Raw genomic sequence first — 13929 nt, forward strand, 5'->3', positions numbered from 1 at the left:
TTTATAGCCTTTACTGTATACCGACAGTATTCATTTCCCTCGGCTAATGAAGAGGAGTTAAAAATGACAAGATGTCTCGGCAGGAAGGAAGAAGTCTGGGGACCAAGTGACTTGGAGCGGATTCAGACACAGGCAGGATGGGGACATTGGGGACCGAGCCCAGTTCCTCTTGGTTGGGAGTCCCCCCACACCTAAGCACATGAGCAGGATATCCACCTAGCTCTTAGTGACACATTTAAAAGAGGGGTGATCCATTATTGTACATGATCTGGCAGCCTCTTCTTGACCCTCTCCCTGGAGGTGGAGCTGGTCTGCTAATAGGGGGGCGCCTAGCCCTAAAGGCCTGCTCTTGATCCCTGTCCTTGGTGTTTAAATAACTGGTCGGTGGACCGACCAGTGGTGTTAGACCAGTATTTTCAGTTTTTATTGTTTTTCTTTCTAACCTTGTAATTCATCCCCTTCGTTCCCCTTGAGAAGAATGGCTGATAAATGGAAATAAAAAACAATTTTGGGTTAAAAGATGTTTTAAGAACTATCCCCTTCATATTAGCGAATACCATTGTGTAAACCATTTGAACTCTGCTTTGTGCGATCAAGAAATCAACACTATCTCAACACAACAAAACAACGTCTGCAGACGGCGGTGAGGAGGAGAGCAGTAGCGGCGGCCTGACCTGGGAGCCCTCCAGGTTGAAGGTCTGGGCGTTGTGACACAGCAGCATCACGTCCTTCTCCAGGTCGCCCATGCCCCGGTACTTGTGGTTCCTCACGCGGTCCTGTTGGAGCAAAACACCCATGGACACAGCTCTTAGTGTGTATGATTGTATACTAGCACTGTTGGGAACGTCACTTTAAAAAAGTAATTAGTTATAGTTACTCACTACTTGTTCCAAAAAGTAACTGAGTAAGTAACTGAATTACTCTATATAAAAGTAACTAGTTACCAGGGAAAGGAACTATTTGCGTTACTGTAAAAAAAGAAAGTTGCTATATGTCAAAGAATTTGGACTTTCGAGTTTTCACTTGGCCTTAATGTGTTAAATGGTTGAACTGCCCATTCAAGGCTCTGATAAGCTTCCAACTGAATTTTCATTTTCTTGGTTGCAAAGGCTGTGGAACGTCTGCCGAATACTACAGAAAAGGCCAACTTTTCATCGGATTGCTCCGGACGCGCCATTTCTGCTGCTTCATCGAATCAGTTTGGTGTGTGCGTGTGCGTGTGCGTGTGTGTGTGTGTGTGGTGCGGGTTTGTGGCGCGGTTGTCCTGGCTTGTGTGTAAAAACACTGGCTCCGATTGGCTACCATGAAACATGACTCTGCCTTAGCCAATCATAATTGCTTATCTCGTTGTTAACCCACCCGGTCTCCTCACTAGCAGTTTGTGTTTGGAGCCAGGGCTGCGTTCGGATTACGCAGTTTATTCAAATCAATTCATAGTAACGCACCGCATTTAATGTACAGTAACGGTAACGGCGTTGTAACAACTGTTAGTGCTGTCAGTTTAACGCGTTATTAACGGCGTTAACGCAAAACAATTTTAACAGCATTAATTTTTTTATTGGGCGATTAACGCTCTTTTGGCTTGCAAACGTTGTAGTTTTTTCACCCGCTGTCTAGCAACAACTAGTCACGTTAGAAAAACTACAACATCATACCGGATCTAGCTACACCGGAAACAAAACAACAAGCACGGCGCACAAACTTGTTGGGGCAAGCAAGGATACGGAGCGGGTGAAAAAACTCCTTAAAAGTGTGTGTGTGTGTGTTTGTGTGTCACTCTGTTCGAGCCTGCACGAGAGTTCAATGTTGTCATCAGCTGTTACGTCTTTCTGACCAATCGCAGTTCAAGGCCCACCTGGGCTGTACCACTTCGGGAGGGGCCGCTCAGTTACTCCCCTCTAGACAAAATCGACTTGGTTGCGACGTTGACAGTTTGTCAGTGTTGCGGCTGTTGTGTGAGTGAGTGGTTGTGGGCGCACAGCTCAGGCTGCCGGACGGCGCTGCAAGGAGCTTTTCTAAACGCAATATTGTTATACCGCAGTAATCAGCCCGACAGCCCCGAAACGTTAACGGCCCACTGGGAATTCTACCGACTCTCTCGATTACCACTCCACCACCGTGTGTGTGTGTGTGTGTGTGTGTGTGTGTGTGTGTGTGTGTGTGTGTGTGTGTGTGTGTGTGCGTGTGTGTGTGTGTGTGTGTAGGCGTTATTCGATAGCCTGGTAATGTGTATAGGCCTACATACGGTAGGAATATTCATACTGGTTTAAATAATAAATGTTTTAGCATTTCCCATCTTTGCTGAGCAGGAGTTTTGTTCGAAAGTTCAGTGATTGAAACAAATAAAAGCCTGGGCTATTGAAGTTTTACGGTAGACCTACCACTGTCATGCACCTACCCGATGTCAAGTGGACCGGGTTGAATTCACTGTGGGTCTCTCTTCTTCGATCCATCTTACCAAATATATTTTATTACTGTCCTTCTCAACACTCTCTGATCTCACTAAAAGGCTAGCAACACGAAATCAAGGGATATTTAGAATAGCAAAAAATGTGTGATTAATCGCGAGTTAACTATGATATATTTAAATATTTAAATATTAAATATTTTAATCACTTGACAGCACTAAATATAATATAATAATAATAATATTATACATGGGTCTTTATATAATATATCTAATATCAGGGCCAAAAGCTATGTGCGCCTCGGATGATGTTATGAATCATAAAGACTGTGTCTGACGTCTCTGGGACTTCCACAACAAGTAAAGACTCGTAGTGGGGGATATCTCGGCCATGGTTGAGAAGAATGGGGGGGAAAGGAACTTTGGCAGCTCAGCTCAGAGTACAATCCCTTTCTCCTCCATGTCTCCTCCTCCGGACTGCTGGCAGTCCAGCAGCTCCGGCAGGGGGAGCTCGGCGGCAGTCCGGCAGAGAAAGGGATTTTAATCCCTGGTCCACAAAATCTTAAACTATGCTCTGATTGGAGGGGAGTGGGTTAGTGGGAGGTAATATTCAAGTTTGCCCCCTTCCTACGTAGGAGGGGGCACCGAAACTGACTCGCTCGTTTGGTAACTGTAGGCGGGGTACTTTCAGAAATGCATATCTCACTCAAAAAATCATGTGCAGACCTTTTTCAAAGTTTGTATGCGTGTGGGAGCACCAAAGACCCAAAACAACACCCCAAATCCCAGGAAAAGGGTTGTTTTCATAATATGTCCCCTTTAATACTTACGATTATTCTCAGTGAAAGAAACCACTCTTGCCACCATCTCAGGGTGTTGGAAGGATAGATTATATTGTACACCAGCACTATTTAACAAATTCATTGGATGCTCAGAAAGATTATCATAATTACTATCGTATTCCCAGCGTTAGAATTTACGCTGGCCTTGAACGCACCTTGATCTTCTTGAAGTCCACCGGTTTTCTGATCAGCTCGTAGTACTCCGGAAGCTCCTTCTTGGACGGCAGCTGAACGAAAACCTCACTGAGTTGTCTTCCTGACCTGTGAGACAGTCACCACATACAATGTCAAGTGCTGGAACCTTCCACATACTTTATTTCCAAGCAAACCACATCTTTACCCATGCTGGAATATCAACTTCTAGAAACAGATAATCCCTTTTTAAAAACGGCCTTTCTCACCAATGTCAGGGCATTTATTTTTAATTAATCATAATTTTTCCTCCAAATAACTAGTTGGACGTCTTTCTGATAAACACCGATAAAATAACGGTTTCAATTGCAACAAGACGAATAACATTGAACCAGCTCTGACTCATTCCCTTTTCTCTGAAATACCACACAGGTAAAAGGTTGTATGTCAGCATTCCTTGGAAAGTCAAAGTCAATGTGAACTTTATTGTCAGAGCATGCAATAAGTAAGTTGCGAAATTGCATTTCCCCAGACTCCAAATGTGCAAGTTATATTTTTAACACACAACATATAACATAATAGTGCACAAAGACAACAGAAATTAAACACAACACATACAGACAGACAGTGGGCACATACATTATAGCTGTGTAGTTTATTTTGAGGTGCTAGTAGTTGTAGTTGATGTTATTGAGGTGCAATAATAAACGGTGCAATATAGTTAAGTGCAAAGGGCAGAATAGCAGCATGGAGATACATATGTATGTAAACATGTATGTTATTGTGCATATAAAGAGCATCATACAGACATTGAGTTTAGACTATTTAAACAGTCATTTGGTCTTTGTGGGTGCAGGGGTTGTCCTGTTCATGTCATTTTCTTGAGTGAGTTGAGTAGTCTGATGGCCTGTGGGAAAAAGCTGTTGCTGAGTCTTTGCAGTCTTGCACCGCATGCTGCGGTAGCGCTTGCCAGATGGTAGGGGGTGAACAGATTGTGTACTGGCTGGGTGGGTGGGGTCTTTGGTGATATTGGTGGCTCTCTTGCGGCAGCGGGACAGGTACAGGTCCTGGATGGATGGCTTGGCTGATCTGTTGATCTTCTCTGCAGTCCTTACCACCCTTTGTAGAGCCTTCTGGTCAGAAGCAGGGCACCTGTCGTACCAGACTGAGAGGCTGCTGATAAGGATGCTCTCAATAGCACCCCTGTAAAAGGTGGTGAGCGCAGAAGGGGAGAGGTCAGCTCTCCTCATCCGGCGAAGGGAGTGGAGGTGTTGTTAGTGGACCATGTCAGATCGTCTGTGATATGCACCCCAAGGAACTGGGTGCGTTGCACAGACTCCACTCCACTGCCATTGATGATGAGTGGGGTGAGTGGTATGTGTTTCTTCCTGAAGCCCAGTTATTTTCTTTGTTTTGTTGACACAGTTGTCACACCAGTTGATAAGTTAAGTCTCTGCAGGCCGAGGCGTCAGCGTCGCTGATGAGGCCCACCACTGTTGTGTCATCTGTGAACTTGATGATGTGGTTCAACAGAGGGCTCAACACACATCCCTGAGGGACCCCGATGTTCATGATGGTGGTCTCTGAGGAGTTTTCGCCAACTCTTACTGTCTGTGGTCTGTCGGTAAGAAAGTCCAGTAACCAGTTGCATAGTGGGGTGCTGATGCCTGTTGCGCCGAGTTTATCCAACAGGTGTTGGGGATGAATGTGTTGAAGGCGGTGCTGAAGTCGATGAACAGCATCTGCACGTAACTGTTTTTGTTTTCCAGATGAGCGAGGCATAGGTGGAGTGCTGTTGCTATGGCATCATCAGTGGAACATTTGGTTGGGTATGCAAACTTGAATTGTAGTGGGGAGACTGGATGTTATATGGGCCATGACCAACCTTTCAAAGCAGCTCATCATGATGGAGTGCTATGGGCCGGTAGTCGTTGAGTGTTAAGGCTGGGGATTTCTTGGTTAGCGGTATGATGGTGGTGGCTTTGAAGCATGCTCAGAGAGGTGTTGTAGTTCTAGGTGTTGTTCTTGGGGGACTTTGCTGCTATTTTTGCAGTTTCCTCAAATACATAATACTCAACTCTGGTGAATTTTCTGATCCTCAATAGGAGAACATCCGAACAGCTAGCGATGACTCAGAATTTCGGTGATGTCTGACTTTGCAATCATCATGATATATGAAATGTATCTACAGTACATTTATATTGACTCACATATAAACATGTGTGGTTGATATGGATTGAGAGGAGCGCCTTTGATAAGGAGTTGAACTGTGGATTTCCTAGTGACAGCAAGGTTGTAATAATAACATAATGGCTCTTATGAAAAAGCCAAGATCACACAGTCAAACAATAAGGCTTTTCTGCCATCTGGCACAACAACAGCGCACACAGAGGAAAGGAAATGAAATGAACCTGTCACATTTTACATGATTGAAAACCTTTTCTTTGTGCTTTTATTAACACTTAACCTCCTAAGATGCCGGAGTACCTTGATAATTTTAAGCCGGCCAAGTCGCATGGCTTGGCTTTCGACTTGGCTAGTTTGTTATGCGTCAGATGGGTCCGCCACAATATAGAGAAAAAAACACGGTCATTTCAGAACAATCCCTTTAGAGAGTATAAAATAGGTTCCTAGAGCTGCTCCAACAGTGTTGGATTTCAGACATTTCATTAGGGTGAATAATAAAACGTCTATCAGACTATATTTAGATATATTGTTTGTTGAATCTTGTCAACGTTTCTTGTCAAAGGAATGAACCCATATGCACTTATCTCTGAGTATGTTTGTTTACCACTGTTATTTCGCTGTGATTTGCTGTAGTTAAAGCCGTTTCTGTGACGTTTCTCTAATAATATAATGATGACAATTCTGATGGTTCTAATCCATATCTTCCTCAAATATACAAATCGATTGCTATAATTAAATCCAGGGATACAGCCATGGTGTTGCAGTGTGTAACAGTTCTGATGGATAATAAAAGGATCCTGCCAGCTACTGAAAGGCTGAACACGACTACAAGAAATAAAAACTATTATTTAAATGTCAAGTCATGCCTTCTGTGTGGCCCCTCAGACCCTTTAAAAGTTAAAGTCTCAGAGCACTTTCACAAACTCACTTGTCGGACAACTTGGTGACACCCCAGCGATTACAGCCTCAGAACAAAAGCCCTGGAGCTGAAGCAAAAGATTGAAAACCAAATTCCTCCAGAGGCAACTCAAAAGGAGATCCCCTCTTGCCAGAATGACAGCTATGTCGCAGCTGGCCGAGCACGCATGGAGAGCGTGGCAATTAGCCCAGCATCACAGATAGAGACTTCTCTCCAGGATTAGTAGTCACACAATAAAGGCAGCAGATAGAAACACAAAGAAGAGACACAGTGACTAGTTCTATCATCTGGCCGAAGATGATCTGATCATGTCAGTGAGATCATTACTAGACTGTGGGTGTTGGTGGGGGGGGGGGGGGGGGGTTTAAATGAGGCGATATGACTAAGGAAGCCGTTTTGATGGGGGGGGCAAGCCGGTGGACAGGACTGCTGTCACGATGTCCGGAGGTGGGCCACAAATGAAAGCCTAGCGGGGGGGTGTCACCGGCATGGCAGGGGCTTTGATAATCGACGAGCCGCAGAAAAGGACACAAACACACACTCCTCCGCTCAGCCCCCTTTATAGGGGGCTGTCTAACATGGAGACAAATGCTCTGCCCCCTTAGCAACCATGCCTAGGACCCGTTCAGAAAACCCCTGGAGCGGCCCCGGAGCCCACACGGGGAGGACTGTGGGCATACTTCCTCTTGGGTTCTTGATGTGTGTGGTGGAATGAATGGTAAGCAGACTCACAAGTTTTTCTTTAGATTTTAGCTGGAGAGCCATTCCAAACTGCTTGTTTCAGCGCTGTCAATATATCAAATGGCTTGATAACATGCACTCGCATCGGTTGAAGTGCCTCCACGAGTTCAGGCAAGGTAGCGAGGAGTCGATCCACTTCAGTCACTGCGCCCGACGGACAACGGTGAATGGCTTTGAGGAAGATTGTCTTTCGTATTGCTGAGGTATGGATTGTTATGAGGCCTGGCCTTTTAGAGCAACTGGCACTTTTGGGAACAGCAACAATTGGTGGCTTTCTTGGACGAGTCAAGAGAAAATTGAAATGAAAAAGAAATAAAGGCTTGGATTAACTAAAGTCTCTTCTAATGGCGTGCGAATCAATCGGCTCTCTGAAAGCAATCATGTCTGTGCGTGAGAAATCGCACACTTTGACAATCTTGCTCGTCATGTTTGTAAATATATCGACCGTTTCTCGCTTGGGCTTTTTGATGCTATACAGGATCTGGCCATTATCTTCTCCACCGTAACACATTAAGGTTATATCAAGTCTGTGCAATTTCTCCCTCTCTCTGTTTTTTATTCCATTCTGTAATCATTCATTCCAATCAAAGGTTGAAACTCCTGTGATAGGGAAGGGCTTGAGTTTCAACGGAATTAGAATATTCTGTAATTGCTGCAACGGAAAGTTCTGAATCTTTCCCAGGCCCAAGTTGAAAGGAAAAAACAGGGTTTGAGTGATCATCTAAGAGTGAGATGCTCTGGTGAGGAACAGGAAAAGCGAAGAATTTGGAGTTTTGGAGTTTGAAAAGCACATTCCGGGCAACAACTCCATGCAGACAGCACATATTTTAGTAATTTCCAACCGTGTGAACTCTGCCATGGTTAGATAACCGACAAACCCAGCCACACACGTAATGTGTTCACGGGCCATACATAGCAGAGAAGCAACACACACGTAATGTGTTCACGGGCCATACAGAGCAGAGAAGCATCACACACGTATTGTGTTCACGGGCCATACAGGAGCAGAGAAGCATCACACAAGTAATGTGTTCACGGGCCATACAGGAGCAGAGCAGTCACACATACGTAATGTGTTAACGGACCATACAGACGCAGAGCAGTGACACATGTGGGAGGTTTTCTAGGAAATAGCCATCCGTTTAGGTTAAGAGTTTCTTCTCTGGTACGAAGGCATTTGACATGGCGACTTGCAATTTGTTGGGTGTGTCGATAGTGGGTTCCTTTTAAATTGCTGTGTATTCGCGAAGCCTTGATGACAACCACTTTCCTTTATTCAAAGTCTGCTTCCAAATAACATTAATTTAAGGGGATATTATTCCACAAAAAAAAAGAACCCTTCCTCACCCGTCTCGGTAGTTGATGACGGTGTCGACCACAGCGTTCATCTGCTTGGTGAGTTTGGGGGGATTTGGGGTCAGCTTTTCCACGGGCGGGCGTCCGCGTTTCTTCTTGCCCTTGGAGGATCCGCCGCCACTGCTGCCGCCGCCGCCATCGGCCCGGCTGGTGGAGCCTCTGTCCTGACGTCTCTTCCTCTTGTGCTTCTTCAGGCGGATCTCCTCCTCCATCTCCTCCAGGTTTCCGTCCTCCACAGCCTGGGAGCAGAGGGGAAACACCCGGGGGGAATGAACATGCTGAGCCCTATTTTACTCCTGCCACAAAAACCATCTCCTGACGAGTTGAGGAGACAAGAGCAGTTAAGAGAAATGACAAACTGTAGAAGAAGAGCTGGCGGGGAGGACGAGTGAAAGAAACAAAACCTACCCAGAGGCCTTTGACAGCCCTGAAAGCACAAGTGGAGATGCTCAGAAATGTTAAGGCATAATAGCCTGGCAAATTCATTTTTGTTAACTTTTTCATTTCAACTGCTTGAAACTTGAATACAAAAGCCTCATCCTCATCGTCAATCTGCTAGAATAAAATGCATACAAAATATGTAATACATATTTTGAATTACATATTATGCAATACATGGTGGAATTCAATATATCCAGAAAGAATGGGCCACTTTTGTTTACAAATCTTCCTCTCCAAAGGTATAGAAAATGGCTGAACAACAATATTCAGGCCAAATCATTACAATACATATATATATTGATCAATTCTCCATCTACAAAGAATGAAAAAAATAATGTGAAACATGCAATATACTCAGTCCAAACTATAACCAAATGAGATGTGTGAAGCGGTGAAGTGTGTTAATACATATGTCTACATGCTATGGGGTCTCTGTACTCACAACCCTGCAGGTCTGTGCAAAATCTAAAAAAAAAAGTTATTTAATTGGACCCCCAGTGAGTTGCCCAATAACAGGCTAACCAAGCGTTCCTCACATCGGCGGTATAGTAAACTGTTAAGTCACATGGACACCCTGCTGTGCACGCTCAAACACCTAAGCCTTGTTTAATTAGGACACAGGTGCGATGTAGCCTGCCAATGCCTGACTGTCACCTCCAAGGGGATCAGCTGGGAGGACTGGAGCGTGCTGAAAAAGTAGGCTAAAATCAAAGAATATTAATTTATGGATTAATCATTTGTGTACTAGTGCTCTGCTCCAAGGCTTGCTTAGCAATATGGCTGTCGACTTCTGGTCGGTTGGGTCGATGGGTTGGGTCGATGTGCACTTCTTAAATCAAATTCTCTTTGATCTGACAATCGCTGCTGTTACTTTCATCAGGATAAAAACTGATCTATTATTCTTGGGGCAGGCGGGACATGCAGACAGACGTGTTTCATTTTTGACTGATGGGTTCTATTGATTCTCTGTCAACGTTCGTGTCTAACGCTTGATGGGCTTGGAGTTTGAACATATCAGAACTGGCACCTTTGCACGAATCGCAGCGCCATCCATTGGGACCAATTGTTTCACACACAGATCCAACATACACTCCAACCTCCCGCTGTCTGTTGTCACTATACTACAGAGTAGGCCTTGGACCAGGAGTGGATCTGAAACCCACTGACCTTCTCTCAACAGCACGTACGTGCTATTGATGCCAGCAGGCAGGGCCGGCGCTCGGCATAGGCGACCTAGGCGATCGCCTAGGGCGGCAAATGTTTTGGCGCCCTTAATTAGTCAATTAAAATATACGAAACAAACGGAGAAGAGAGGGGGCGCGGGAGCAATTGCTAGGGTGCCCCGAAACTGTCACCGTAGCATCCCCCCCCCCCCCCCGGAAGACCTGTCCAGGGCGCAAGTTGATGTCGAGTCGCCTAGGGCGCCGAAACGGCCAGCGCCGGCTCTGCTAGCAGGTAGAGTACAATGCACTGATTCACGGAGGTTAAATTCATTTTAAGATTATGTGCAGATTTTAGTTATTGTAATTATACCCGATATCATTCCTAATATTTATCAAACGCACACATTATCAAAAAACTAAAATGTGCTCTAAGGAAATCTATAGGATGGTTTCAATCGTGTGATCGAGGTATTTCCATCACCAACAATTCTAGAATAACACATACCTGCAACATCATAAGGGTTGAAAAAGGTGACAACCTAAACCGTTGTAGGGGGGTCTGGGGGGCTTCCCCCCCCAAACAGATTTTGCTATTTTAACATGTAAATTAAGCATTTTGGTGTACTCCAAGAAGAAAATAAAGGGAAAAGACAACATTATCTTATAGTAAAAATGGAACATTTATTAACCCATAACCCATATTTAGCCTATTATATAGGTTAATGCCTATTGCCTATTGCAGAAAGCCTCGATTTTAAAGAAACGCCGACTCAAGCCTAATGGACTACTGTAATGGTCTTTTTACTGGTCTCCCCCAAAAAACAATCAAACCTCTCCAAATGATTCAACATGCAGCTGCAAGGTTACTGACCAGAACCAAAAAAAGAGATCACATTTCACCAGTATTTAAAATCCCTACACTGGTTACCTGTGACCTTAAAATGTACAGTCCCTCCAGATCACTTAGATCAGTAGAAAAGTACCAACTGGTACAACCCAGGGCCCGCACTAAGCAGGGAGAGGCAGCTTTCAGTTGCTATACAGTCCGTCTATGGAACCACTTACCCCTAGATATCAAGATTTCTCCCACAATCTCCATTTTTAAATCCAGATTAAAAACTGTTTGCAGATGCCTTTAACTAACCCACTCTTGCAACTGTGCACCATTACTCTAGCTTTTATTTTTCTTACTAGTGTTGTGTCTTTCATTTTTTCAATTTGTGTATTGTGTTTTGTATTTGGTAAATTTCCATATTTTCGTTTTATTTATATTATTTTAACAATTTTAATCTATGCGATTTTTTTATGATATGATATTTTAATCTATGTGATTATTTCTCATGGCTATGTTAAGCACATTGGAACACCTTTCTGTGTATGAAATGGGCTATATGAATAAAACTTGACTTGACTATTAATGCCAAAATTCGCTGCAAGTCCACTGCACAACCAGTGGTAGGCTACAGTAGCCGCGTTTACATGGACACTTCTGATCCGATTAGGTATCTAATCGTAATAGATCTATTCCTATCATGCGATCCGAATGTACTGTATATATGGTATTTACAAAAGTGGTAAGCGTACGTTTGTATGTCTCTCGCACACAAAATTATGTTGGTCTGGACTTATATGATATATGTAAGGGAAAATGTGGTAAAGAACGCCGGTCATCATCGGGAAAATAAGCCCAGATAGGGATAACCGGACCCCGACGCGAAGCGGAGGTGTCTTGCTTCGCCCTGAAGGGTATTATTTTCGATAATGACCGGCGACGTTCTATACATTATCCCGCTTCATTACACGGCCCCTTGCCAGAATGAAACAATATCTTCACACGGTGTGTCTTTTTACAATTAGGCCTACCATTCGTAGTGTTGATCAGCAGAGAAATAGTCCGCCAAAGACATTGACGTCGCTTAGCAACTGGACACGCTGGGGTTGATAAGCTACTGGACTACTTGCGGAGTGATAAGAAAGATGTGAATCAGGCAAGAAATCGGTGAAGCGGAGTACCGACGGACCAATTGCAAACTACTGCAGCTGCTGATGCCATCGCTCTTAGTTAAAAAGTAGCCGCACCCACCCAAACCAATTTGAATAAGTGCATACACGTCGATTATAGCGGACTACACCACCTCTTCTATTCTGCATGGAATTCTATTCCGATCAGAGAATTGTATTCCGATTGAGGCATATATGATAATTTTTTCTCAGATTGAGCTGTTCTTCCACTTCTACTCGGATCAGAAATGTCCATGTAAACACGGCTTATGACGGGCTGTTTTAAAATATAACTAATATCGAAAAAAAATAACCTAGTCTCACCCGCGCAGTCTCATCGACGAGACTTTTGCTTAGTGGCCTATAGGGAAGGCGCAGCAACGAGACGCGACAAGGGATGGATCGTCACTTAATTTAAACTTTTTGTTTCCATTCGGGAGTGTGTGTGTGTGTGTGTGTTTAACAATGTATATATTTTTTTAATTCGATTGGTTAAACCGCCACCAGCCCGAATTTAATTATTATTATTTTTTGTCACGTCATCCGCCCGATCCGCGGTTTAGCCGCGGAGTCCGCGGCTGCAACCGTCAACTGCCCATCTCTACGACTGAGCAAGTCCACTTCAGGACTGGACCGATGGGGAAAAAAACGCACTCTGTGGTTTATCTTGATTATGATTGGGGGTCGCGAGACACGAGTCATTTGGCCAATGATTTTTTATTGTGAAGATAGCAAACTTGTTTCTCGCTCATTATACAGTCGGTTATTATAGTCTATGGTTGGTTGGTCGGTCAGTCGATCAGTCCCCCCCCCCCCCCCCAAAAAAAAAACTTTTCGGATCACGATTCACGTAAATGACCAATTTTGAGCTAAAAACGGAAAATCTCGCCAAAAGGTGACTAGTTTGCAGGTCTGACAACAAAGCAATCAGTCGTTATATTTCTAACTATATCTATATAGTAAGGGCAAACTATTGCTTACTTTTACTTATACATTTTATTCTAATATTAGATTTTATTGTATGCCGATGTTTCAATGTGAAGCACTTTGAGACTGCCTTGTGTATGAAGAGTGCTTTATAAACAAAGTGGCCTTGCCTATAAAACGTAAAAAATCACCAAGACGGCGGAATTCAAAATGTCCGCCCACTGATGCAACCGAGCCGTTACCCGTAACCACTGCTTCTCGGTGAGGGCGTCGCTGTAGTCCACGTCGCGGCGGCTGCGCGAGCCGCGGCCAAACATCTTCTCCTCCTCCTCCTCGTAGGTGAGCCGCTCCACCTCCGCCTCGTCCTTGATCACCCAGGAGGGCAGCTCGTCCTCCTCCATTAGGCGGGGCTTCCTCTTGGGGTTCCTCGCCTCCTCCCGCCTCCGGTCCATGTCCATGCGCTGGGGGGGGGGAGGTTGACACCAGCCGCTGGGTTTCAATAGAGTGTGTGGTGAAACGGAGCACGATAGACAACAGACCGGCGATTCCCAACCAGGGGTACCTTAGTCCGGGTCGCGACCCATAGGTTGGGGACCACTGCCTTAAGGAGCTACGTCGTAGGAAAATGGTACGTAAAACACCTAAAATCCCCTTTTTTCTGTTGATGATGGTTCTTTTCGGGGCTTACAATGTGTTGGTGAACCTTTCTGTGTTATTTTTGACCAAACTTTTGGAAGTGCTACTGCTACTTCCAGCTGAAATGGCTTTTCCAGAGTTTTCTATGGGCTGAGCGCCCTTCCTAAAGTGGGTGGG

At 44.5% G+C, this 13929-nt stretch overlaps 1 protein-coding gene across 3 annotated transcripts in view; it reads right to left on the bottom strand.

Annotated features, from left to right (window-relative positions):
* Positions 1-13929, bottom strand: part of smarca2 (SWI/SNF related BAF chromatin remodeling complex subunit ATPase 2) — a 59843-nt gene that overhangs the window by 5008 nt on the left and 40906 nt on the right. For all 3 annotated transcript variants that reach the window (XM_079740413.1, XM_079740414.1, XM_079740412.1), the window contains exons 29-32: positions 13359-13577; positions 8576-8823; positions 3405-3510; positions 675-776 (exon numbers count right to left, since the gene is read on the bottom strand). In XM_079740413.1, the coding sequence (XP_079596539.1) occupies positions 675-776; positions 3405-3510; positions 8576-8823; positions 13359-13577 (675 nt within the window). The remainder of the gene's footprint in view (positions 1-674; positions 777-3404; positions 3511-8575; positions 8824-13358; positions 13578-13929) is intronic.

This window comes from Pollachius pollachius (genome assembly GCF_949987615.1).
Source record: "Pollachius pollachius genome assembly, chromosome: 1".
NCBI lineage: Eukaryota > Metazoa > Chordata > Actinopteri > Gadiformes > Gadidae > Pollachius > Pollachius pollachius.